At 46.8% G+C, this 27072-nt stretch overlaps 1 protein-coding gene across 1 annotated transcript in view; it reads right to left on the bottom strand.

The window, feature by feature from the left end:
* Positions 1 to 868: 868 nt before the first annotated feature.
* Positions 869 to 27072, bottom strand: part of PDZRN3 (PDZ domain containing ring finger 3) — a 244702-nt gene continuing 218498 nt past the window's right edge. The window contains exons 4-10 of the mRNA XM_039230567.1: positions 21490 to 21737; positions 18492 to 18579; positions 8440 to 8538; positions 7296 to 7358; positions 5361 to 5462; positions 4001 to 4117; positions 869 to 3312 (exon numbers count right to left, since the gene is read on the bottom strand). Coding sequence (XP_039086498.1) covers positions 1723 to 3312; positions 4001 to 4117; positions 5361 to 5462; positions 7296 to 7358; positions 8440 to 8538; positions 18492 to 18579; positions 21490 to 21737 — 2307 coding nt within the window. The 3' untranslated portion in view covers positions 869 to 1722. The remainder of the gene's footprint in view (positions 3313 to 4000; positions 4118 to 5360; positions 5463 to 7295; positions 7359 to 8439; positions 8539 to 18491; positions 18580 to 21489; positions 21738 to 27072) is intronic.

Genomic DNA, 27072 nt, shown 5'->3' with positions numbered 1-27072 from the left:
GGTTGATTAACGTAGCAGATGTAATTCCCTTTGCAAGGCCTCATCTGGAGGAGGCAGTGAACAGACATCTTAAGCACTTCAGTGTCTTACCTTCATTAAGTTGTTCTGTTGCCGAGTGTGACTGACTGCTTGTTAGTCTCAAGATTTTAGCTCCAAAGAAGGCAGTTTGGTTGGAGTAGGGCACAGTGGAGGAATCTGTGAGATGCCTAGACACCTGGTCATTTCAATCAAATTTTTGGTCAGATGAGTAAGCCAGATGTCTGACATCATAGCAAATGAAAATGACACCCTTCCAAATCCTATTTTTTGGTTTCAATAGGTATTATAGCTGCAATTGGTGTCAACAATAGAGCCAGGGAACAATTTGTAGCCAATTCATTATCTAAGACCCTGGGAGTTGCTGGGATTCTAAAAGACACCCGTTTGGAAACCCACTCATTTTGGTGACTTGGGTTATATTCTGGAACTACCAGATAATGTGCAGAAATGGAAAGTTGGGTCCAGCCACCCAGAGGTGTTTTACTGGGAGCGACAAATGGTTGCAACAGACCAAAGAGACTTCATTGTAAACATGACCCTGTTGATGAACGTGCTCCTGCTTATCCTTGGGCCGGGTTGCTGCCTTCTGCAAGCCAGCAGTCAGGATGCAGGACTGAATGGTGAGTTTGATGCCTTATTCTTCACGGACAGACATTTGTTTCACGTCTATCTTTGGGTTCTGGGCAGAATGCAGGCTTTGGATGATCTGAAAGACTCAAATACTCCCAAGGAAGTAGATAACGTAATGGAAGAAAAAAAAATCAACACTACAAAAGGTTTTTATTTTATCAGCACCACTGCAAAAAATGAAGAGTCACTTCAGAACATATCAAATAGAAAATAATAATTTATTTTAACTTCATTTTACTTAATGTTTGTAACTAATCATGATTTCGTGAGCTTGCTTGTAAAACTCTGTCCCTTCCAATCTACAAAGCAAAGGTTTACTACAAATGAGCACTTAAAATTCCACAAACCATCTCCACCCACGACTTTCCTGTACATGCAAATTCTTCCATCGGGCTGCAATATTTGCAAACATGCTTTAAACTTCCATAAAGCTGCACGGTATTTGGCTTTCTGTTCAAACCTTTACACACTCTTGGGAACTTTAACCAGAAAAATGTTTAAATGTGTATCCCAACTCTAAGCACTGCTGGTGTGGTTATGTATATTAAATCATTAACCACAGAGTTGGGTAGTTTGGAGTTGAAGCCTTGACCTAAATCATATATTACTGGTCACTCATATGAAACACATCCAACAAAGTAACAATTATAAAATAGGGTTCCCTTAAAAATACATACTGGCGGTCGTACCTGTGTTTTCGGCAGGAAAAAAAAAGCGTGTTTAACTTTTTTGTATGAATATAGTTTAAACAAATTATTCTGTGAAAGTATGCTTAATAAAAGATCTTTTTGAAATTTAAACACTTTATGTAAAAGGTAGCAAGTAAAAAAGTACAATTTGCTCTTTGAAAAAAGCTCTGTTTGTTAATATTGCCTTGGTTACCGGTGGTGTTTCTCCATTTAAAATAGAGCTAGTTGCAGAGCTGGTCAATCTGGACTATAAACAGGATGACCGTATTTCTCTTATATACAAAAACTTGCCGCATTGAACGAGGCAGGAATTTCTACCCCAACGGTAGCGTTCTCGTTTATGTACACAACGCAGAAGTGAAAATTATACAGTAGTCACGGACAGGAAGGAGTTGTATACTCTCGTGCCATCAGGGGATTTGGTGCCGTGGGTTAAGAGTTCCTGGATCGTCATCCAATTGTCAAATATCTTTTTGTTCCTCTTCTTCATCATCTTTTTGTGGCTCAGTTCCAGGATGTTCATCTCCTTCCTGTCGTCGGCCGCCTGCTGCTCCCTCAGGCAATCCAGCCTGCTCTGCATCATGAACTCGCGCCTGCGCCGCTGCTCCTTGGCCTTCACCACGTGCTGCTTCCTCTCCTCTTTGCTCCAGTAGCGCCCCAGCTTGAGCTCGCTCACCGCGTCGTCGTCCGTGGTCATGCCGCTGCGCTCCTCGCGGATCTTGAGCGCGCGCTCCCGCAGCAGGCGGTCGCGCACGGGCCGCTTGGTGATGTAGCGCGTGCCGTCGCTGCGCACCTTGACCTTCCACTCCAGCCGGGCCTCGGCCGCGCCGGCCGCGTTCAGATCTTTGCACATGCTCACCAGGCTCATCTGGCTCTGCGCGTACTCCACGGCCGACTTCTGCTGGATCAGCTGCATGTAGCTCTGGTAGTGCTGCGCGTGCGCCGGGATGTGGGCGTGTTTGTAGGGCGAGTGGGGGAAGGGCGGCAGGTAGGAGCCGGCCAGCTTGGGGCCGGGGCTGCCGCTGTCGTCGCTGGGCCGCCGCTCCCTGCTCTCGGGGGCCGGGCTGGGCGCCAGCTCCCGAGGAGGAGGAGGAGGAGGGGGAGGAGGAGGAGGAGGGGGAGGGGTGGGGGGGCTGTAGCCGGCGCCGCCCAGCTCGGGGTCTTCGGTGATGGCCAGCAGGTTCTTCGGGGACGGCCCGAACGCTTCCGCGCTGCCCGCGGCCCCCTCGCCGCCGCCGCCCTCGGCCGCCCTCCGCAAGGAGTTGTCCGGGGACATCTCCAAGGTGAGCGGCGTGCTGCGGCAGCTCTCCCCCGTGTTGTAGGCGCTCGAGCTGTCCTTGTCGGATTTCTCGGGCAGCTCGGTGATGTCGGACAGCTCGTGCCGGCGGACGTCGACGCTCGTGTTGTAGTTGCGGAAGCCGCTGTTGTGCAGCATCCACGACTCGCGGTACTGCTCGCGGAGCTGCTGCATTCTGTGCGCGCGCACGATGCTCAGGCACTCCAGCTCGATGCTGCGCAGCTCCTCGTTCAGCAACTCCAGCTCCTTGTCCACGCTCTCGGGGTCGCTCTTGCTGGCGTCCAGGGGGCTGCTGGCGCAGTACAGGCCGTAGGGGCTGCCGCTCTTGGCCTGGCACTTCAGCTCCAGGAGCTCCCGGAAGCGCTCGCACTCGTCTGCGGGGATGCCCAGGTAGTCGGCGTCGGCGCAGTCCGCCGACAGGAAGGACTCGCTGCTGAAGGGCAGGTCGCCGCTGCCCAGCGTGTCCTGGCTGCACGTGAGCTTCCTCTGCGCGGCCAGCGGGGCGGACGAAACGGTGGCGTCGTCGGCGTTCTCCTGCTCCGAGCTCTCGTCGTTGCGCGTGCTCTCATCTGTCCGCCCCACGCCGCTGTCCTTCTCATGCTGATTGGACAGGATGGTGGCCGTGTCTGTGGTTCCCCCGTCTTCTTCATGCTTCTTCTAGAACAAGAACAAACGGCCACGGTGAGGGAGGGCCCCGCCTGTGGTTACTGGGTTCCCCCCTTGCTGGAGAACAAGGATGTCAGGGCAGGCTCTGGCTTTCTAAGGCTGAGGGGCAGCGTATGGGATGAGTACTAGTTCAAGGATATGGCCAGACCTACGCTGGCTGAACACCGATCCTTCTCGTCTTCACTTCTCCCACCTGCGAACTGAAGGGACGAGACACCTCACCTCAGTGAATGATCCTAGCCATGTAAGGACCCAGTGCAAGGACAGCAGGAAGCCTGTAGGGCCTTATGACTCAATTAGTGCCTTATTAGGTAGGTCTCTGACCATGGAGGTGGCACAGAAGGGGCTAAAGGGCTCACAGCGGCTCAGGCAACAGCCAGGGAATTGCTTTACATTTCAAAACATGACTTGTTGTTTTCCGACCTGTGTTAGAGCTGGCCCATGTGTTTTCCAAACGGCCAGCAAGTCAGCTCTACCTCCCATTAGTGCTCAGCTTTAAAAGCCCAGCTGCATTCTCTTGGCTGGAGAGACCAGCAGCTTGCATTTTGTTGGTGTGCAAACAGATAAGCACTGCGTTTCCTTGCCCCCTTCCAGGCCGGTGGGTTTCTGATGGTCCTCAGCATCACTGCGCGTTTTCCCAGCGCTCAGAGGGGTGAGGGGTGTGGGGCCGTGGCCTTACCTGCTGCAGCATGCTGGCCGTGAACTGCATGGCCTGCTGGTGCTGCTCCTCAAGCATGTCCATGTGCAGGTGGTCCAGGAAGTCATTGCGGTCATCGTCCATCCAGCCCTCGTCCAGCTGGGGAGAGGAAGCAGCAGCCCACACAGGCCTCAGAAAAGATGCCTTTCGTTTTACTCACTTTTTCAAAGCAAGAACCTTATCCTGGGGAAGGCTGGCTCTCTGGCTCCTTTTGGGAGACATGAAAGTGAAATGTGCCCCTTGGTTTGCTTTCCATCAGGAAACTGGCCTCTCTCACATGAAAGAAACCTCTCACCCTGCACTGTATCTGGCCAAGGCTCTGGCGGCCACGGTGTTATTTTTGCAGGGGGACAGCCTTGCAGGCCTTCAGGCCCCCTAAGTGTCTCGGGCAAGACCCATCCCTTGTGATTAGGCCCCTATCTTCCTAGAGTAGACGCTTCAGGGGGCGGAGACGTTACAGCCCACAGGCTGACTAGGGCCTGCTGGGTGTGTTCCATCCATGGCCACGTGGGTGCTCCTGTGGCAGAGTCTAGCAAGTGCACTGGGGGTGGCATGGCTCCAAAGGCAAACATATTATTTGGCCTTTTAAGAAAGTTTTCTGACCAGCCATTCCTTGGGTTTTTAAAATAAAAATTATATTTTATGTTTATTAAATCATGATAGAGGCGCCTGGGTGGCTCAGTGGGTTAAGCGTCCCACTTCAACTCAGGGCATGATTTCACGGTTCATGGGTTCAAGCCCCGCCTCGGGCTCTGTGCTGACAGCACTGAGCCTGGAGCCTGCTTCAGATGCTGTTATCTCCCACTCTCTCTATGACCCTCCCCTGCTCACGATGTCTTTCTCTCTCTTAGAAATAAACAACAAAAAAAATCATGATGTACATGTTACACATAAACATAGTGCAATGATTCCGACAGTCAACCTAATAACCAAAGCCATTGTGTTTTAGGTTCCCTATGCTCTGTGGTTAGAATGGAGGTCCACACGGTGGATCTAGGCTGGGACACTGGTCAAGCTGTAGGAACTCAAACATCTTGATGGTTATGACCTTGGCTGTGTTCTCCATTCTGTCACGTGTCCTTGTCTTCTCCTAAATTATAATTCCCACGCTAATGAGCCTGCTGGGCCTGTGATACAAATGCTGGGCTGCCTGTCAGCCCTCTCCTTAAGTGCTTAAAATCTACAGTAGATTTTGGGCCACATCAAGCGTGACTACTTTTTCAGAGGACAGAGTACATTCAAATTCAAACTCAGTGCATGGGCAGTGGTCTGTAGGGCCAATGGATTTGGGTTTGTGGCTTTAGAAATACAGACCCTGCTTCATCGGCAGAAGGGGACTCACCTGGAGTTCAGGCCTTGCAATCAGCAAAGAAAAGTTCTTGTTTTCTTCACTGGTTAGAAGAGCCACAGCCTCTTCACGGTTCTGTACCTCTATCCCATTAATCTTAAAAAAAAAAAAAAAAAAGTGATGAGGTGACGGAGGGGTGGACCATAGCATAATTAGGCCATCCAAAATCATTCCAGACTGTTCCTGGCTGCTGTGTGTCACCCAGTCACAGCTGGAACACAGAACTTGGATGTAACTTGCAAAGGATGCTCATTTTCAGAAAGAAAGGCCCTGCTCGCACTAGTCTATCCATCACCATGACAGGCATAGAAGGCTACTAATGTGCCAGCTCCAGGAACAGAAGTCGCTGAGACTCCAGAAGGCAGACTGAGAAAAATCACCATGTTGTGAAGAGGGAACATCTGAGCAATTTAATCAGACATCATACTCCGGCCGGAACAGAAAGGGAATGTACGGACTCATTATTAGAGACACTTTCAGAGACTCTAGGAGCAAAAGCAGTAGCAGGGCTGATGTGACCATGACGGAAGTTGAAGGCAAACAAGGAACTGGGATGATCCACGGTGCTTCTGGGTGCCCGTTTGGCACCGCAAACTTCTTTAGGTGGGACAGAAAGTCGAGTGAGAGGGACTATGTCACATCTGGTATGAAGGTTTCAGTCCCAGGGCAGAGGACTCCTCCAGGGGGCACAGGGATGGTCCCACTGAACCAAGAGGCAGCAAAGGGGGTGACTCGTGTTTGGGGTGACTGAACCCTGTTCCCAGTGGAGGCAGGCGGGCAGGGCCATGTCCAGAACCCAGTACTTCCATACCCCGTGGTAAATGCTAATGGAACCCAAACACCAGACTGCAGATGCATCAGGGCATTTAGGAATCAAGGTCTGGGTTACTCCACCAGGAAAGGGTCCTTAAGCAGCTGAGGGTTGGGTTGAAGTCTGAGGAAATGGAGAATAAGCAGTGGAAGAGGAAAATAAAAATTAATCGTGGTGAGGCGTGTAATGGCAGATATAAACATGGTGGATTAGAAACAAGAAGGTATGACCGGGAAGACAGACGCTAAGCCTTGTGGCAAAGAATCTCAATTTCTGTGAGATTAAAAAAGTTGGCCGCTGAAACAAGCTGGTCTCATTTAGAGTCCCAGGAGCACTCGGACTCCTGGTAAAGAAACTTCACAGAAGCCATTCTGTGAATGTCACCTCATGAAAGTAAAAAGGCTTCTTAGTCTATGTTATTAAATTTGCCCATTTTCTATTTTCAGGGCAAGACCAACCTTGACACATGTGGTCCAAAATGAATCCTTCAAAGAAATGTAAAACAAGAATTATTCTGCATTGAAAAAATTTAAAAAGCGGTGGGGGTGGGGGTGGGGGTGCTGGGTGGCTCAGTCAGTTAAGCACGAGACTTCCGCTCAGGTCATGATCTCACAGTTCGTGACTTGAGCCCTCGGTCTGGCTCTGTGCTGACAGCTCGGAGTCTGGAGCCTGCTTCAGATTCTCTGTGTGTCTCCCTCTGCCCCTCCCCTGCTGGTGCTCTGCCTCGCAAAACTAAATTTAAAAAATTAAAAAAAAATTTTTTAATGAGAATTATTCTGGTTCACAATTGGCCAAAATTATGGACTTGACCTGGGCCCCTGCCGTGCCGTCTTTCCCCAAAGTGAATGAAAAGAAACGAAGTTCGCCTTCTGTGAAGTGCTGGGCACTCTCTGCAGTCTCCCCAAGGTCTCCCTACTCCCTGGGGCATCTTCCTTTCCGGGGCCTGTACAGGACTCATCCATTTAACTTGTCTGGCCTCCCTAGCCAGCATCTGATTGGGTAATCCTTGTTCTTTAACCTCTTTTGCATTTTCAACCCTAAAGCTGTTGATGTCACCCATGAAATGTGCTATCCCGTGACAGGCAGGGGCTGAGGCTGCTGGCTGGAAGCCGCCCTACCTGGATAATACGGTCTCCTTCTCGGATGCGCCCATCCTTGGCCGCGATGCTGTTAGGGTCGATCTGAAACACACAATGGACATGTCAGCACAGAGTGGATAACCGAGACACGGATAGAAATGAACAAAACTTTGCATCATGCAAAGAGAGATCAGCACAGGTCGCTCAGTTTCCAAGTCCCTTCCTGGGTGTGCTCCCGGGCCCTTGCCCGGTGGCCCTGTCACACATGCGCAGACGCTGGGGGCGTAATGGATGGAGACGCACAGCTGACTGTGGTTGCATTCACACAAACAAAAAGCCCAGTGTGACGCTGAGCAGGTTTTGGGGCGCCCTTCACTAGGTTCACCGGCAGTCACGGCCTTGATGATTTTACTAAATGCTTCCATTTTGGAAAACAGCTTTAAAAATGAAACATAATTGAGACTGGTGGGATTAAGTATGGGAAAAATCCCTCCAACTGCAGTTGGACCTGAGGAAGGTCAGGGTGGACCTTCTTAAGCTTGGTGAACAAAGTGAGTCCAAAGGAATAATGATTAAGCCCAGGAAACACTTCACTTTGTTCTTCCCACAGAGAGGGGGTCATTTTCTCACACAGCGGAGTTTCTGCCCTTGCTCGGATGGGAGTGTCTGGTCAACGATCCACACTGACATCAGTCGCTTTGTGCTATCTTCTCTAATACGATCACAATAGCTCCCATTTACGTACTTTGAACATACATTTAACTTATGTGAATTCAACTATATACACATTCAACCAAAAGGGGAAAAAAAAAAAAAAAGAGATCAAGAAATACTTTAAAGAATGTAAATGATTCCATCCACCATTCCATTCAGTGAACACGAGAAGGGAAATGTGAATCTGTTCTTCCCCCGGGGGCTGAACACACAAAACCATGTAAACGGCTCCATTTTATGGCCGATTTGCAGGCTTCTCCAGGGTAATTTCGCCTTATGTGCTGACATTTGAACTTCACCCACATGTAGAGATGTAACTCTGTGGACTGTGTGATGAAGGGGACAAAGACATTTGTGTCCTTCCAAAGACTTCTCCATGAGCCAGAGGTCAGGCTGGTTAATACATAATAGAAGAAAAAAAAAAACCCTCCTCTGGTCCTGAGAGGACAGAAACCCTGAGCCTTCATACCTCACTTATATAAATCCCAATGTCGTCTTCATCATCTGTCCGGTAGCACACGGTGAGGCCCAGTTTGTCCTGGCTGTTGATTCTGTAGAGATCTACTTCCTAGACAAAGAAAGGGCATCTCCAGTGAGCCTGCAGGAGGCAGGGGAAGCTGGGGGCGGGGCTGGGGGGGTGCACAGGCTTTAAACCTATTTTGTTTCAATGATGAACTGGAGTTCTTTATATTTGTGTAGAGCAGTTAACTTACTAAACAAAAAGTGATTATGGACCCAGGATCAATGCCCACGGCATTTCTGACCTTTCAGTCAATATAAAGTCATTTTGAAAATAGTTATTTTATTGATCCCCCAAAAGAAGAATTGCCTATATTTCACTCAGTGTCAAAGACTTCTGGGGTAGGGCTTTTAAAAAGCATTTTTTCAATGTCTGCCACAAATGAGAATATTTCCATGGCCCAAACCATCCAGCCATTTTGGTACAAATGTTTCCAATGTGTTCGGGTAGATTTCACATTGCATTCCCTTAATATTCACAGTAATAGAACTTGCAAACAGATTACACATAAATTGATCCAAGAAAGGAGGGTAACGTGATAGCGCGCAATTAATGCTTTCCACAACAGCTGTGATATTTACAGTCAAGAAATTAGTTTCAGCCGCTATTACTGCAAATTAAATAAGATAAAAGCAAAGTGAGCCCAAATGCGAGAGCATGAGCACAGGGAACGCCACTGCATCTGACAAGGAGTCTGCGCTTCAGAACAAAGTCAGAACTTTGAAAGCTGTTGGGAGTCTTGGGAAGTTCTGGGCTTTCTGCAAGCACTAACAGGCCACCGTGCCCTCTCTACCACACTGCCAACTACCCCCACGACATTCTGCAGCAGGGAGCCACAGGCCTGTCTGAAGGGCTGCCTGATAAGAAAGTCCCCACCAGGTCTCCTGGCCTGGTTTTTACTGTGAACTGCTTGCCACCCAGGACGGTAGAGGTGCTCAGAGAGAATGGGGCTTCGAAACCACAGTCTCTGGGAACCACTTCCTCTCTCTATACTATCCCGGAAGGGTGGGAAGGATGCAGTTGTTTTTGTGGGAAAGCTCAAGACAGTTGTGTAACAGGAACCTCCTTAACCCTCCCCTGTGAAAGGCTGGGTACCCTACACCATGGATATTTTCAGGGTGGAAGAATAAATAGCAGTGTATAAATGTCCGGGGCCAGTAATGCCAAAGCCCCGTGTGCAAGAACGAGAGAGGTGTGCCGAGCATGGCCAGGTATGAGGCCAGATTAGGTAGGACCCCACAGGCCAGGATGAGGAGCTCTGAGCTTATTTCAGCATCATGGGAACCCATGAAAAAGGGGACCATGTGAGGACTGCTCCAATCTGACAGACGACGTTCAGCAGTCTCTCGGGCTGATACACGGAGAGTAATGTGGTGGGGAAGAACTGGGGCTGCGAAGACAGGCAGACCTGTGTTCACATCCCCAATCTACCTCTTTCTAGCATCTGTGTCATGTACTTGTTGCTGTATCTAAGCCTCGCTTGGAAATGCCATCCTGCTGCCTGAGGCATGGTCTAGACTCACTGAGGTTAAGGCACGCAGAGCTCTCAACACGGTGTCTGGCCTGCAGAAAGCCAGTAGGAAATGGGGGTGTAACACTGCAGGGGTGTTGACTTGCCTCAAGTCCCAGAACTTGCTTGTAGCAGGGTGGGCATATTTCACATGTCCCTCCCACCCAATGAGATGACTTTATTTCCTGAACATTGATATGTTAATTAATTCAGTGGCTTTCTAATTATAGCTTTAGCAATATGGCCAATTTTCATTAAATGAGATCCCAATTTCTGATTCTTGAGTTGGATGGAAAGTTCTCATGTTTTGAGAACTGGACTAAGCACAGTAATGGAGGTTAAGGGTTGCTGTTTAACTACAGGGGCCAATTCTTTCCACATACTTTGGAGCAGCCAGTCTGCATACCTCAAATATATGGTTCGTCACAACTCCTCCTCTTATGCTGCAAGCACATGCCCACATCTCTGTCCCAGGTTACCCTTCATTTGGGTCTGGGTAAGAGGGAAGGCTTTCTCTGTTTTGGCCCTTCTCACACTTAGTGCAAATCAGCGCAATTTCGTGATGATTTGTTTGGGTCCCACTGCACAACTGTAGCCAAATGCTGCCACAGAGCCCTGTGCTATCTATCATGGTGGAAGCCAGATGGTTCTGGAACAGGTCCCTGTGCAGCCAAATCAGAGAGAGAACTGGAAAGGTTGTAGGAAGAAAAATGAGAGAGACAATGAATGTTGTGATACTCCTTTTAACAGAATTAAAAATGGTAGCATGAGTTACAGCTTTTTCCAAATAGTTGGCCACCAAGGTGAGTATCTAAGCATAAAAGCTATCAGAGTCGAACTGGGCTTGATCCCAGTACTCAAAGTGTGCTTCCACGTGTGGCTCTGAGCAAGTTAGTGCAGACACTGATGGAAGTCTTTAGAAACTAGAAACTACTACAGCATTTGGACATTGTCATAACATCTAAGAACAAGATTTGCAAGCTTGTCTCTCTGACCAAATTGTCTATGGGTTCAGGTACTCTGGACTCAAGTGGCAAGCAGCATATAGGGTCAGCTATATAGTCTCACGTATTATTGACCAGTAACACACTGAAAATTAAACGAACTGGTTGACCTGGTCATCATAGTTTTTCAGTATAGACAGCCTGAGAAGCACGGCTCCATGAGGGCTCCCTTTTGAGAACCCAGGAAAGTGAAAAGTCTGGAAATCACGTCTTAGAAAAGAAGAGCGTAATGTACTATGGTTATTCTAGTGGGAAGAAGGAAGACTCATAAGGGACATGATAGCTGAAGGCCGGCTGTGTAACAAAGGCTTACCTTTATTTGGCCTAGTTCCCACAATGTAGAGTGTGCTATCTGAAGGGCTAAGTAACTGATTTCAATAAAAATCTAACTTGAAAATCATTTCTACTATGTTTTTTTGGGTAGTATTTTGATTGACAGATATTTGGAAAACTGCAGAGCTGTGAATGTGGACATTACTATTCATGTTCCTGTTACTATTGGTAGGAGAACTTTTTCCCTTCTAAATCTGCCAATTCCTTTCAAGGAATCTTTGATAACCAGGGAGAAAACTTTCTTACAACAAAACGTCAGGCTGGAAAGGAATACATCCTTACGTGTTAGTTGCTTTAAAAGAGTTTTCCCTGAATCCCTGATAATTGAATCAAGGATGCCATGTTATGCTCTCCTTGAACACAGTTTATATTCTGTCATTAACCCCACAAGTGATTAGCAAGTAATAATAGATTTCCACTAAATACTGTTGGAAATTACACATAACAGTGAAATATTCCCCCGTTTTTGCATGGGGGACCAGAGGCCCTCCTTACCTGACCTATCCCCAGGCAGTGATGCTCCGAGAAGGCAGGGCTCCCTTCCTACAGTGGAAAGATTTAGCCAACATGGCATTTAGCCTTTAAATCCCATTGCACATCCTCCCAAGCAGACTGTTGGGGCGACCGTCACATTTTTACTTTGGTCAGATTTGACTTAACTACCACAAAAGCCAAATTCCATCCTTGACATGGATACGAAGCTGGCCCTAGCACGACACCCACACCATGTGATAGGACAGAACACAGAAGCCAGCTCTACTCGGAAACACCTGCCCTGAGAATGTTAAAGCTTTGTCTCCCCTTCCCCCATCCCAAAATTCCACTTGGCTGTGAAGCAGACTTTAGGACTCACTTTCTAAAAGAGATTCAAGAATGGGAGTGTAATTCTAGTTTAAGGCTAGTCCTTTGCGGAGAAGAAGTGTCTTAGAAATGGTCTGGTTTTAAAAAGGATGAGTGGTACCAGATGAACGATGCTGATATTACATTTCAAGCAATAATAAAGGAAAGGGTGTTCAGGAGGTTACTCCACGTATGTACTTGACATTGATACTAGATAAGATGGCTTGGGCTATAATGTTTCCTTGTGTTAGCTCAATCTTCTAAGGAGCTCTAAACAAAAGCCAGGCAAGTTTGGTTAAGAAGACATATGGTGTAACTTAGCTATGGTCACTCCATTTCCAAGGGATGGTTCAACATCATAAAGAAGAGCCTGGTTGCTAATAGTTAAGCAAACAGTGAACCATAAAAGGTTTTCAGAAGCTCTTGAAAAACAACATGGTAAGAACTGCTTACTGCTACCGCCTTGGCTCTCTATATAAATCTGACTTTTATCTTGGTTGCTCATAAAGAGGATTACGGTAAAGCAACAGTAGCCGAATAATGACTTGTGTAGTAAAAACAAGTGTCTGGCCAAATATACTGTGCACAGTAGGCACTCAAAATCAATGAAAGAGTTTGAGATTCAAAAGCAGAAAAAATTCCAAGTGAAAAACAATCCTGGCCCTGCCCTTCACAAGCTAGGCTCTTGGGAAAGTCATTTCATTTCTTTCAAACTTCTCAGCTATTCTGCAATTTCATTACCAGATACGGTATTTGGGGGCTTTTAGCAGACAGTTCTCCAAGCTCCCTGGGTGGTTTGTAAATTCTCAACATTGCATTCTGACTCCAAGCTAAAGGCACAGACTTACGCAACTGAGCACATCACTGAAAGCTTAGAGGTTATCAATACATATCTGTCTGCAATGATGGAGATAAGATTTCAAAGAAGCCCATTAATCAAACTGGTATGAATAATGTATTAGCATTATCTGGATTACAGCTCCCCCACCACCGGTGTCCTGTTGCTTACTGGTCTAGATGGACTGTTGGATAAAAATGAACTGCTAAGCCTGACATTTCCAGATGAAATTGAAACGATAGCCCAATTAAGAGAATTAATGGGGCCATTCCACCTGGGTGATTCGAGCTTTCTGTTTTAGCATCAGCCACTTTAATCAGAGGGGATCCCAAAGACTAATTTCACTGGCTTATCCCACTCTGGGAAGACGAGTCACTGAAGCCTAACTCTACCTTATCGGTTCAGAACTGCTGTGCATATTTCTTGAAATTGTCTCAACCCTTTCAGTGTCTGTGCACAGGGGTAGATCCCACACAGATGTGTCTGTAAAGGGGATGCACTTCCCTTCACGAACCTTCATTTGGGACAGGCATTTGAAGGCATTTGTTCCTTCACTCAGCACGTGTTCACTGGGTACCTACTGTGTGCCAAGCATGATCTAGGCATGAGGATTGTAGGTGCAAACGAGTTGGACAAGAGCCCGGCTCTCATGGGACTTGTATTCTAGTGGGGGTGCCAGACGGTAAGTGGGAGATGGCACTGGTGGGATAGGGATGCTTTAGAGTGGTCGGGAAGCTTCCTGGGAGGTGACACTTGGACAAAAGACTGGGCTGGACTGAGCCATGCTAGGATCTAGGCAAGTACTATTTGGGCCAAGAGAAGAACAGGTGGGAGGTTCTAGTGTGCAGATGGTAGTCCAAAGAATGGTAAAGTGCTGATTATACTAACAGGGTAAGGAGGCTGACTCACGGAGGGCAGGGCTGACCGGGGAAGGTTCCCGGGAGGAACCCTGAAAGGCTAAAGAAAAAGTAGATTGGCCAAGCATCCTATGTTATCTCCAGGACAATTCCAAGTTCCCAGTGATCTACCTAGAGGAGTCGATGAAACCAGGTTTGAGAGACGTTTTAGTTTCCCCGTGGAAACTGTGGCTTTCTTCCCTTTTCTCACCTCAAAATTACATCATCAGAACACAACAGAGTTCGTGAAGGGAGCTTCAGAGCCTGGAGAGGCGGCTACTGATGAAGCAACTGGGAAATTAAAACAATAGATGAAGGAAAAAACCTTCTTCAGACATCTATTTTCCTTCTTAATTGTCTACAGGAAGACCTAGAGCAGGTGTTCAGTACCTGAAAATTTATGGGTAATTATGTGGCTGCTCGACCCTTGGGCATATTTGGGTATAATCCTTTTAGCTTTACACAGTTCCGCAATAACAGGGATTTGACACTTACCAAAATACGATCATTTTGTGTGCTTTAAAAGACAGAACATCTGTTTTTCTCTAAGCATTTGCTCCAACAGTGTCCCAATACACTCATGTATTTTCCTCCTATATATTATCTATGGAACTGGTTATTTTTTGAAAAGTGTGGATGTTGATCTCATTCAATGCCGAGGATGAGTGATGTATTGAGATTAGGCCCCTAACTCAAAACACGCCTGCTCCTTCTGTAATCCCCCCCCCCCCCCCGCCCAGAGTGGGGGAAGCCAAGGAGATGGAATGCAGCTGAGACAGACTATTGGTTGTTCTAAGAAGTCTCATGAAAAGCATGGATGATGGGTATGTGTCAGTCTCCCCAAACACTGGGTCTGCTTTAGCAAACCCAATTCTTGGTACTGAGGTTTGTTTACTAACATTCTGGAACCGACCAGATCACCTTCCAATGCCTCTGAAACAGAAAGTACTGGAGCCAAAGACACTGTTTGCTACCCGGGAAGCTGCCACAGTGAGCTCCAGGAAGACTCTGGAGTCCTTACCACTAGACTCAGGATGGACCTTTTTTCCAAAACCACCAGGTTCACTTTATGACATGTGCTTAGTTAACAGAAATCACCTGGTGACATCTCAGCTGCTAAGGACAAAAGTCCAAATGTGAAAGCAGCCTTCCTGCCTAGCAGGGACCCATGACCTTGTATTGGTTTTCTTAGGAGATGCAAAGTTCTCCTGATTTGGCATTTCTAGCCCCAGTGTATTCAACATAACAGATGCTCAGTGAAAGCAGGCAAAGTCGAAATGAAAATAATAATGGATGTCAAGTCTCAAGGCATCAGAGGTCTAACATTCAACTACTCTTCTAAATACTTGGGATTGCTGGCCTCTGCTTTTTAATCATTAAAAGAAAGAAGGTTTAGCCTAGTGCCGCGTGTCTACAAGGTGCTTAGTCCTTTCTAGTCCGTAGGACTTCACTCTGCCCGGGGAAGGGTAGATGGCATTGGAGACTTGGAGGCACATCTTTACAGGAGAGAGGATGAAATGCACAACCAAAGCCTCACTGCTCTGACCCATGACCAGAGCAAATGAAAGCTTGGACGTCTTTACCTCTAGGTCACGGCTTCTCCAGCTTTAATGTGCACTGACACACCCAGAGATTTTGTTAAAATGCAGATTCTGACTCGGTAGGTCTGAGAGCCAAGATTCGCATTTCTTGCCTTCTCCCAGGTGATGCTGTGCTGTTCCTATCACCACATTTTGAATAAGAAGGTTCTAGGGAACTGTTTTAGAGTGGCTTCTACTAAAAGCAAGATGCTGGAAGATAGTTCATGGTGAGAAAGCTACTTCCTTTACAAAGGCAGACGCAGTCTGGGCTAGTCTTAACACTTCTTTCACACAAGCTAATCTCTTAAGAAAGAGAACAGGAGGGAGTGGGGCACATCAGCCCCAGGCTCCCAGCCCCTGCCGGGCACCACCAGTGAATGGCAGGATGTGATAACACTGACTGGTGGCCACTGTCCGTGTTGGATACCACCTTCTATATGTGGCCATTGATGCTGATTTCCTTTAAAATAAATTTACCTTAGTTCAAATGACTTGGGTTAAAGCAAAATAGAAAGGAAACAATGATTCTGGTGGTGTTCAGATGTAACAAACTGTAAGGCAGAATAGGTCAGATTGCACAGATACTGCAGGAGCCCGATGACCTTCCAGAAACCACCTGCAAGCTCTTTTAGACAGGAATATGTTTCTAGGAAGAAACCATAGCTTCCATCAGGATGTCAAAGGTGTCAGACACCAAAACAGAACTAAAGAACTCACTTCTCTCAAGTGTAACTAAGTGCCCATGACTTGCCAAGTTTACAGTATACAGCTGATTTCCTGGACAACATGGGTTTCAAATGCGTGAGTCCAGTTACATGCAGACTGTTTGGATAACTACACCACGGCACTGTAATACATGTATTTTCTCTTCCTTATTTTCTTTTCTCTAGCTTACCCATTTAAAAGAATACAGTATATAACACATATACAAAATATGTGTTATTCACCTCTTTATGTTATTGGTAAGGCTTCTGGTCAACGGTAAGCTAATAGTTAAATTTTTAGGGACGGAAAAGGTAGAAGCGGATTTTTGACTGTGTAGGGGGTCGGCACTCTTAATCCCTGTGTTGTTCAAAGGTCAAATGGGCTCCATAAATCCAGCTCCTTGGATATTTAATAGCTTTCTAAAGACCTCTGTCACAGTTACACTGATCATCAAAAAGCAGTGTTGTCCTATAAAGATTATTAAATAGCCCTTCTTCTTGTAAAGCACTGTTCCAGAGAATTCCAGACCCAGGAATCGTTAACAGGTACTTGACCAAAGAGAAATTGTTAGATCAAGAGAAGTAGGTGTCTGCAATTCTGCCTATTGTGTTTGCTCTCCCTCTCCAGGGCATTTACCATGCTCTTTAGCATATTCAAGTCATCTTGAACTTCTGTTTGTCACAGAAGTCCTCTATGACAAAGATCTCACTGTGGTTCACTCTGACCATTCTGAAATGGATGTGGAAGGCCCTTTGTAAGCACCGTATATTAACACCGTTAAACAACTAGTGTCCTGTGGGGGGGTGACTGGCTGCTTCATGAACTAGCCCTGAAGCTGGGGAGATGAGCAAGTATAAGTAGAAGGCAGAATCGTTCATTTTCTGAAAGGCACAGGCCACATTTCATGTAGCAATCAGTGGACGGCAAGTGCCGTGGTCTACGGCTGGTGGCGAGTACGAACCGCAGTTTAGAGTCTAAATTCCTGCCATTCCAGTTTAGAGCATAGCCCTTTAGCAGGACATTTATGTTTTCAAAAAGAAATGTCCCAGAATCAGTCATGACTCTCATGCCAAATACACTGATTTCCTGCACTGGGCTGTAGGGGAGCAACCAGTGAAGGCGTTATTTGCACACTTGGATCTTAAGCTTCTGTTCTGCTATAAAACTCCTTGGTAACTGCGAGAAACCGGGAGGAACACAGCTGTCTCCCACTCCCGTGCTGCTCCACAGTGCATCAACCTCACAGGTGTTGGGGGCACGGCCCAGATCACACGGCGCTGGCCACACAGCTGAACAAAGCGTTACTGGGTTTTTCCTAGCTTACCTTCCGATGGTGATGCACGGTTTACCCCTGACATCACAAAATCTTTCTACAAGTTCCCAATTATCTTATTCCGTAAAGTCACTTTTCAAAAAACACTTTTGTATTTTTTGAAAACACTATGAAACAGAGGAATGAGTGTTTACCCAAAAGTATAAATAAATATATGTTGAAATGTGACTTTTCTCTTATTTTCTATCACTCTTATTAAAAAACAAATGAGAACACGAACTCTGTAAACTGATGTCCTCCAGGAGAGAGGGAGAAGGGATGGGTGACAGGTGAGGAGGGTTAAGAGAGCACTTAGGGTGATGAGCACTGAGTAACTCCACAACTGCTGAATCACTGTATCGCACACCTGAAACTAGCGTAACACTGCAAGTTAGTTATACCGGAAGAAAAATAAATTGAAAACATCTTAGAGGCCAGTGTGACTTTATTCATCCTCTAGATTCTTGAGTCCTATTTGGCATCAAGTAAAATTAAGGAGAGTTACAGATGTGCTAATTTTTTCAAGCTCAGTGTTTGTAAACTTTGGGCAAACCCTCTGGTGTTGGCTTGGGCTAGCTAATCCCTTATCCACCTATCCTCACCTCTGAGTAAAAGTGGTGAGGACTTGGGGAGTAGAAAGGTGGGGAAGCTCACTGTAGTTACAACAATGTGTAGAGTTTAGAGCCTGATGGGAAGGAGATTACACGAATTCAGAAATCTCCAACAGGACTTACTACCGTATCATTTAAGTAATTTCAATTTAAAAAATCCTGGATTTCTGCTTCGGGATCTGATTGTTATGCTCTGTTTTGAAGGGGGTTGGGAGAAAAGCTCAATGATGCCTTGAAACACATGACTGAAAGTAGTTCTTTTAAAAGAAATCCACTCACAGTGGCTGTGTTACCAACGTCCATAAACTATGCCTACAGAGAACCTGGCAGTCTTCGTAATGAGCCCTGAAATCTAGACAAGGCTGTTCTTACCTCCAACTCCAGCTCTTCCCTGTCCATGTCCTGATGGATGCCTCCAATGTAGTCATTGGGGTCATAGTACTCGTGGGCTGAGGGATGCCTGCAAACAGAAGAAAGACCCTTCAGGCCTCTTGCACTTGGAAGTAGCTGCTGTCATTCCCCTCCCCTCCCACCTCCGTGACAAGACACCTCTGTGATGAGGCACAAGTTCTCAGGGCCTGGGGCACTGTCTCTGCTAGTTTCTCCCTGGCTGTGTTTCCCAGTGGGGTCAGGACTCCCCGTAACACTTCCATCCTCTGCGCTAAAGTCTGTCCCCCTGGAAGAAGATGGAGGTGACAGTGGGACAGCCTTTGGTGCTCCCAGGGACCATCCCCCAGCTGACTAGTCATGTGTGTCAACAGAACTCATTTCTGTTTGTTTTAGGTTTTTTTTTTTAAGTTTATTTTGAGAGAGACAGTGGTAGTGGGGAAGGAGTAGAGAGACATGGAGAGAGAGAATCCCAAGTAGGCTCTGCATGGTCAACACAGAGCCTGATGCAGGGCCTGAACTCACGAACTGTGAGATCATGACCTGAGCCAAAACCAGGAGTGGGACGCTTAATGGACTGAGCCACCCAGGCGCCCCAACAGGACTCGTTTCTAACTCAATCTCAAGGTAGGAGATGTACTCCTATCTCGTGCTTCTTGCCTGTTAGATTTTATCTTTGGGGAGAAAAAGGCTGGACTTGAGGCAACATTCAAAGACACGTGTTGGCCTCTGAGACAGGTCTGAAGGGCTATGACCAAAACTGCTATGCTGTCATCTAGGACAGTGTCTTTCCAAACTTTCGTGTTTGTTCTCCAACAAGGAATACATCTGGCATGAAAAGCCTGTACGCACAGACAGGTATGCAGTGAGCATACACACATGCACACATAAACTGCATGTGCAGATAAGCACACACGGGTACACAGTCACTGCTCAGAGAATGGACACTTGAGTCTCTCTCTCTAGGACGACGTGTGTGAAACACTATTTACACAACCCACCGGCTCTTAAGTATCATTAATGGAACATCCAGGAGCAAAGGCAGTGGGAATGCTATGAGGCTCGGCCGGCAACTCTGAAAGGTGCCAGACGTGGATGGAAAGCTTCAGCCTGACAGTTGACTGGGGACTCAAACCTTGCTGTTCTCAAAGGTCAGCAGAGCAATCGATGGTCTTCCCTCCCACGCACTTCGTTTTATAAAAACAGATCAGACATGAATGGTCATCCAAACAAGGGCTGGCTTTCAATTTTCTGGACTTACCAGCACCTATCAGGTAAATATACTGCCAGCACTTAAGGGGCTTTTAGTACTGAGGAGGTTGTGGGAAGGCCTGGGCTTTCAAGCATCAAGTTAACGCTCCCCTTTCCTTCCCGACGTGCACTCTTGCTATCCTCTGACCTTGCAGCCCGAACCCGGGGTGACCTGTGGACTCTACTGACATTTCTCAAGTCTCCCCTTGAGGGTAAGTCATGTCATGTTAACTAGACTTAAGAGGAAATTAAAGGTCTGGCTTCTAAAAGGCCCATCACCATGACAGTTCACCATCTGAGAGTCAAGACTTGCCGTAAAGGCCTCATCAATACTGAGGCAGTTCGGGTCTATAAAGTCAAACAACTGGCTTGAACGATTGTACTCGGTGAAGTTTAGGTGAGATGGGACCTGCCTTGCGATCCGGCTGCCAACAGAAGCTGAGAACGGGTGAGCGTGCACAGGAAGGGCAGTCGTTACATGTACCTGAGGTAACAGCTGTCTGCACGCTACCATGTGTGTGTTCGGTGCCCCGCAACCCCCCCCGACACAATGTCCGCTGCAGCTGAGGTGGCTTTGTCAGGCCTGGGCGGCTGGCCCTGGGTTCATGTGACAGCTAACAGGCAACACCATGGGCTGAAAGGCAAGCCTGTCTGGCACCTGACGGAACATTGGAAGCGTGTGCTCACTTCCACTATGGAGTCGCTAACAGAAACCCAACAGGTATCACTCAGAGGTCTGCCCTGGAAGAGGTAAAATGACCTTTAAAATAGAGCAGCAAGTCAATCATTGGAATGAGGAGCAGGACAGGAAGAGCCAGGAGTGACTCTCACGTCACCTAGAGACTGAGGTGGGGAGGTGGACATACTGACCTCACATACGCAAAATCACATGCTAAAGGGGACAGCTTCTCAGCCAGTGGTCTATCTTTAAAAATTTCTTCATTTACTTCCCCTAAATATTTAATCTGTCACTAAATTAATGATGATTGCTGCTGCCGCTTATTATGGCACATTATTTCCTTTAACCCAACACTCTTATACACTAAGTGCTATTATTATTTTTCCTCTTACTAACATGGGGCTAAAGTAAAGTACTACAGCTGCCCAGCTAGGTAGAAGTGTGCACATCAGGCTGCTCTGACTTGAAGGCTCCAAGCCCCTCTCTATCTCTGGCAGGGAGTAAGGTGAGAGGAGAGTTGTGTGTAAAGTAATTAATGTGCAATGTTGGATCACAGCTGTTACTTAATCGGTAAATGCAGTACTTATATGAGGCATGTGTGGGCTTATTAACACAGATCCAGGTTTGAAACGAGACCCAAGAAAGCAGAATGCACCACCTTCAGGGCTCTCTTTACCTTCCCAACTTACTTTGTTGTCTATTTGAAAGAACCATCAGCATTCCCTCTAGTAACACCGCCAAACCTTCATGTTGCCATTTGCGGTGATTAAATTTTATTCTGAAATAACTTTAACGACATTTGTAAGTAATTTTGTTCTTGGAATATAATTTGAATAACTCCGCTCCGGGGTTATAATAAAGTAATTAATATGTCAGAGTGGTTTTGAGCAGGATTCAATTGATTGCCTCCATAAACAATGAAGCGAATCACGGGCAACTTGGAGAATTATAAGACACATCACATTATTTTCCCCACATGGAAGGGGAGAAACCAACTTCTCCGGACCTCTTTACTGCATTTAACACATAGCACTGCAGGGTCACGTGACTTACTCCTCGGGCAGGAGATAGGGATCCAACACAGGTGGGTTGGGAGAGGACATCTTGGTGAGCGCCATGATGTGCTCGAAGGTGATGTCGGTTTGGGTTCCCGTGTCCACGAGCTGTGACTCGGACGGAGGCGTGAACATTTTGGTCCGTGGCGTTCTCCTCAGCACCTGCACCACGATGGGCTCTTTGGCCGTCTTGAAAGCCTCCACAGCCTGGTCATGGGTTGCTCTGGATAAGTCTTTGCCGTTGACCTGTGGGAAAACAGGTAGGGTGAGGGAGGCTGATCGTCAAGCGGAAGCCGGGAAGACTGTTCTCCTGTCTAAGTGCACAAAAATAACAACTCGGGGTTGGGGGGGAAGGCGAGGGGGTCTGACGATCACAGTTCTCTGTGGTTGGGGGCTCCCAAGGAGAGCCTAGTGGGATGGGAAGGAGTCTGCAGGGCTGCAGATCTGGCATTCAGCAGCAAGGCTCACAGCGGGGAGTGTCGGCTTCCTCCTGGGGGGTCTTTAACGCAGGTTCATCACCTGCTCATCTCGCCTGTGAGAGAAAAGAGCAGCCTCAGGGCTCAGAGCCTTTATCAGGCAATAATAGCTAACTAGAAATTAATTACATTGTTATGTTTTAATAGGGTGTATTGTGTCAGGTGACATTAGCTTTCTTTTTAGGGAAGCACTGGGAAGTTTCCTTTTGAAATAAATTGCTTGGCTTTTTTTTTTTTTTTCTGTTAAAAAAAAAAAAAGTCAATTAAAACTACTAAGTAAATGATCCGCCAGGCCGTAGGTGGGTTGGCAGAGACCAAGGAAGTACACAAATGGCTGGCGTTCTGTCTGATGTTTGGGAAACAAGCGCTAGCGTAACCGCGGTCCCGTGTCTCACTGTGTACAGCCCCTGTGTACAGCCACTGCTGCTGCATCCCCAGTGCCCGTATTTACTGCTTGTCAACTGTCTACTGCAGGACTTACATGAAGCTACCACTTAATCCTCCTCTCCTCATAGTCTGGGAAGCTGGCAGAGCCGAAATCATGTCCATCTCCCCCCTCCAACAGTCTCCAATAAACCAAATCATCACCTAGGTAGTGGTGGGTCACGACTTTGTACCATTGGAAAGAATCCTGGACACAGCAGCCAATAAAAACTAACTCACCATGGCTATCTTTAGCTTGGCTTATGCAAGAGGAAATAGAAGGCAGAACCTTGTTTCTACACTATGAAGCCGTTCCTAGCAACCTGTTAGCCCAACTATTTAACTGACCCCATGTTCTGATGGTTTGGCGATGTCGCATCGAAATTATCAGGCCCCGACATATTTCAATATTATTCCCCAAGTTCCCCAAGTGGTTGCTTTGCTTTTTTAGCGTCACATAGGAGATGACTGCATAGCAGCCATATTCTGCAGAATACACCTCTGCAAAAGTTCCTCGGCGTCTCACATCTCTGGAAAACGACACTGACAAGTTCATGTCACTTCACAAACGAAGTCCTGAATGTAAACCTCTTAGATTAATACTCCATTTTTTCCAATAGGCATGTTTTTAGTATTCATTTATAAATGTCACAGGGAACACAGAACGTTTCCTTGTCTGACACATACATCCTCCCTTCAGCACCCACCTCCCATTATCTCGTACTTCAAAGCACGCTGACAGTTATGGGTCCTTCCTCTGAGGCAGAGGGCACTTTGGTTTCTTTGTCCGAGCAGAACACGAGTATTGATTATGTGGCCATTTTTCTATGTTTGCTAAGTCCCTTCACTCGGGCCCTACAGGGACAAGAGCTCTCAGGACCAAGGATCTTGTAAACAACTACTCGGTTCAAGAATAGATGTCAGACTCTTTTCTTATAATGAAGCCCAAGTGCATTGTGCCAGGGGAGATTATTAATGATCTTGATTCAATCTACTTAAGTAATTTACTTACATCACAAGGGAGTCAGGCAGAACAAGAACTCTGGGCCACACAGTGGTTCAAACGCACCATCTGCTGAAGCACCATTCGCTCTCCCACAAGAGCCCTGACTTCCTCTACCTGGGAGGATCCAGAACATCAGGGTTTAACACCCCAACTGTCTTCACCCCTCCTCCTTTGAGAAGAGGATCTGAGGACACAAAGGAATTTTTTCCAGCTTTCCCAACAGCAGACCATGTTGACCCCCTCCTTGCTCAGGGCCTAGAGTACTGAGTGCTTGGGCTGGGAAGGAAGGGGAGGGGGTGGGTGGTTAAACCGCGACTTGGAGATCTGAGAAATTCATGCTGTGGCAGAATTCTCTGAGCCGTATATTCCATTAATGCCTGACACCAAGAGTCAAGTAATACAGGAATGTACAATGTGATAGTCAATGTGTCCCTAGGTTAAATTAATGCCACAGGCAGCATGTGTAGGAGATGTGGGTGTGGCCCAGGCCAGCTAGCCATGCTCGGCCTCTGCCCTTGGTAGTCAATAGGGATGGCTCGTACCGAAGGTAGTTTTACCTGCAATGACCTCAAACATGAAGACTTTCGAACTGGTTCTGCACAATATATCCAGCCTATGCTTTCTCTACTGACGTATAAATATCAGACCATTTGCCAAAAGGGAATTAACAAGAGATTTCCTTCCACGAGTCTTTTAGTTATGTCTAAAACTGAATACATCCTAGGAATCTACTTTTTTTTTTTTTTAATATTTTTTATTTATTTCTAGGAGAGAGAGAGAGAGAGACAGCGTGAGCAGGGGAGGGTCAGAGAGAGAGGGAGACACAGACTCTGAAACAGGCTCCAGGCTCTGAGCTGGCAGTCAGCACAGAGCCTGACACTGGGCTCGAACCCACGAACCGCGAGATCATGACCTAAGCGAAAGTCGGATGCTTAACCGATGAAGCCACCCAGGCGCCCCCCCCTTTTTTTTAGTTTTATTTATTTTGAGATAGACAGAGAGAATGCAAGCAGGGGAGGGGCCGAGAAAGAGGGAGGATCTCAAGCAGGCTCTGCACTATCAGTGCCGATAGAGCCTGTGCAAGGCTCGAACTCACGGAAATTTGAGATCATGACCTGAGCTGAAACCAAGGGTCGGATGCTTAACTGACGGAGGCACCAGGCGCCCTTAGGAGTCTAGTTTTGAATTATACAACTTGGTCTTGCAAATACAACAGCAGACCATGTCAGCTACCTGGTCAACTAGCATCCCTCCTTGCCCCATCTGCTTCCTCTCTGCTGAGAGAGATTAGATGTTGTTTCCTTTCCACTAGATCAGGGAGCTTTCCCTCTCAGGGTGACTGAGGTGTCCCCGCTGAAGTGGGGATGGCTCTCTTCTGCCTCTGGGCAAGTCATCTGCATGTGTTGCTTAGCCTCAAGGGGAGTACGCTGGGATTATGTTGAGATCCAGTCTCTGACGCAAGGTTCACAATATATTGAGGGACTCGGAGCAGAAAAATGTGAGAACTGGAGTCTCTGATGATAACACCAAGCAAATGAACTAACCAAGCTTAGAACCTCTTACCCCCAAATTTTCTCTCTTCAATACCACACTCCTGATCCTTGAGACCATTTTAACCACTTTCACTTAAGTCTCCACTGCTTGCAGCCCAGAACATCCCAGTAGGTATAAATATCACACAGATGTAGTGTAAAATCAGGGATGTATTCTGATCAGTTCCTAGACACATTCTTCCATCTGTATGAAAGAATTCCTGAAAATGCTTTTCCAACTGGAGTAGATCTTAATCAGCTCATTTTTATACAAAAGTGATGGCAACTATTACTTTGATTTTATACATCAACGCTACAAGACTGAGCAGATGTTTAAATGGTACCTACAGGGGCGCCTGGGTGGCTTAGTCAGTTAAGCGTCCGACTTTCGCTTAGGTCATGATCTCGCGGTTCGTGGGTTCGAGCCCCGCGTCGGGCTCTGTGCTGACAGCTAGCTCAGAGCCTGGAGCCTGTTTCAGTCTGTGACTCTCTCTCTCTCTGACCCTCCCCTGCTCACGCTGTCTCTCTCTCTCCTAGAAATAAAAACATTAAAAAAAAATTTTTTTTTTTTAAATAAAAAATAAATGGTACCTACAAAGAGAAACACAGAAGACCTGCCTGTATTAGTCTAACCTAAGAGGATTCTCAGGGGCAGACAGCTGCCCTGTGTCTCCCTGCACACAATTACAAAAAGCCAGAAGGCTTTTCTGACCCCGTCCCACCTTTGGTATTGTTCAAAGGTGCTGGTCCGACAACATCTATAGCCTCTCTACAGCCTAGGATGAAGGAAAGCAATGGCAAAGCCAAAGGGGAGGCGGGAATGTTGGGGTGACTGTGATGTCCTGTCCCCCTCCAGGACATCACCTCCACATATGGCTGGGTGCCACAGAGAGGCCTCTGTGGCACCTATGCCCATGAGAACAGTTTCAGTAGCCCAGGGCCATATGTGTACGCTAATCAAATGACTTTCCGTTAAAGCCTGTGCACCATCTAGGTGAGTGCCTCCTCCCAAGTGATAGCTCAGGGATGGAGGGCACAGGGTCTGCGACTATGAGACCAAGGCAGGGGTGCGATCCTGACTGTGGGCTTTGGACAACTTGACTATTCTGAGTCTCAGTTACCTCATCTGCAAAATAAATGTAATTATAATGTCGTGCCTCTTAGGGTTATTACAAAGTTTAATGGGATAATCTACTTAAGAGTGCCTCACATGCAAATAATAGGAAATTTACTAAGATACCAGTACTAATGGGAATCTGACACCAGAAGTCTTATTTCCCCAGGAGAAAATAATCTATAAATCAAAGCAGCAAAATGCAGCCTAATTAGGTAGTCTTAAGAGACATCTGTGTCCTGAAAGACTCCCTACCCATCTCCTGTTCCTAGATGACCAACATATGCATTAATATTTTTGAGTTGGGATTCTCCGACGAGTGGGGAGAAGGGGGGTTCAGGGGTGCAAGAGATAAATTTTACAGACTTGACTCCTGCCACACAAAGCTTCTTGACAGGGTATTTTAGGGATCATTACATTCTCTTAAAGGACCATGAGACAAGGCGGGAGTTTACTTTCCTAGACGATCCATTTTTGCAGCCAAATTTGTTTTGAATTACCTTGTGCACATAACACTCATTACACTGTCATCCTGGAATCACATCACTGAGAGCCTTAGCGAGGGGATGACTCCGGTACACTGTCAACCACCCGAGAATGACAGCCTTTATTCTCGGGATTAGCATTACATCTACATTACCCAGAACGACTGTGATGATGGCTGCAATTACAGATGGAATGCTCATCCGGTGACGTTTGGCCCGGTCAAATTAAATATCATTAACTCGCCCAATTGAGCAGATTGCTTTTAAAACAGTTTATGCAGCTCTAAAACCAAGTAAATGGAATGTTTTGGAACCAGAAATGCTGATTGCAAACTTTATCTTTATTATAAATTAAAGGCTCAAGTTATTCACCTAAGGCTCTGGCTGGCCCCTTGGGACTTAGGTGCAATTATGGTGAAAATCCAATCAGTCTGTCTCAAGGCAAACAGCACTGGCACAAATCCGACATGACACTAAGGAACCTTCAAGAGGTCTGTTAGTGTGAGGTCTCCTGAGACAAGACAATTACGCTGAGGGTGTGGAGT

The sequence above is a fragment of the Hyaena hyaena genome, unplaced genomic scaffold, assembly GCF_003009895.1.
Source record: "Hyaena hyaena isolate Hyena2069 unplaced genomic scaffold, ASM300989v1 scaffold_48, whole genome shotgun sequence".
NCBI classification, from domain to species: Eukaryota; Metazoa; Chordata; class Mammalia; order Carnivora; family Hyaenidae; genus Hyaena; species Hyaena hyaena.
This window is presented reverse-complemented; position numbering and strand designations above follow the sequence as displayed.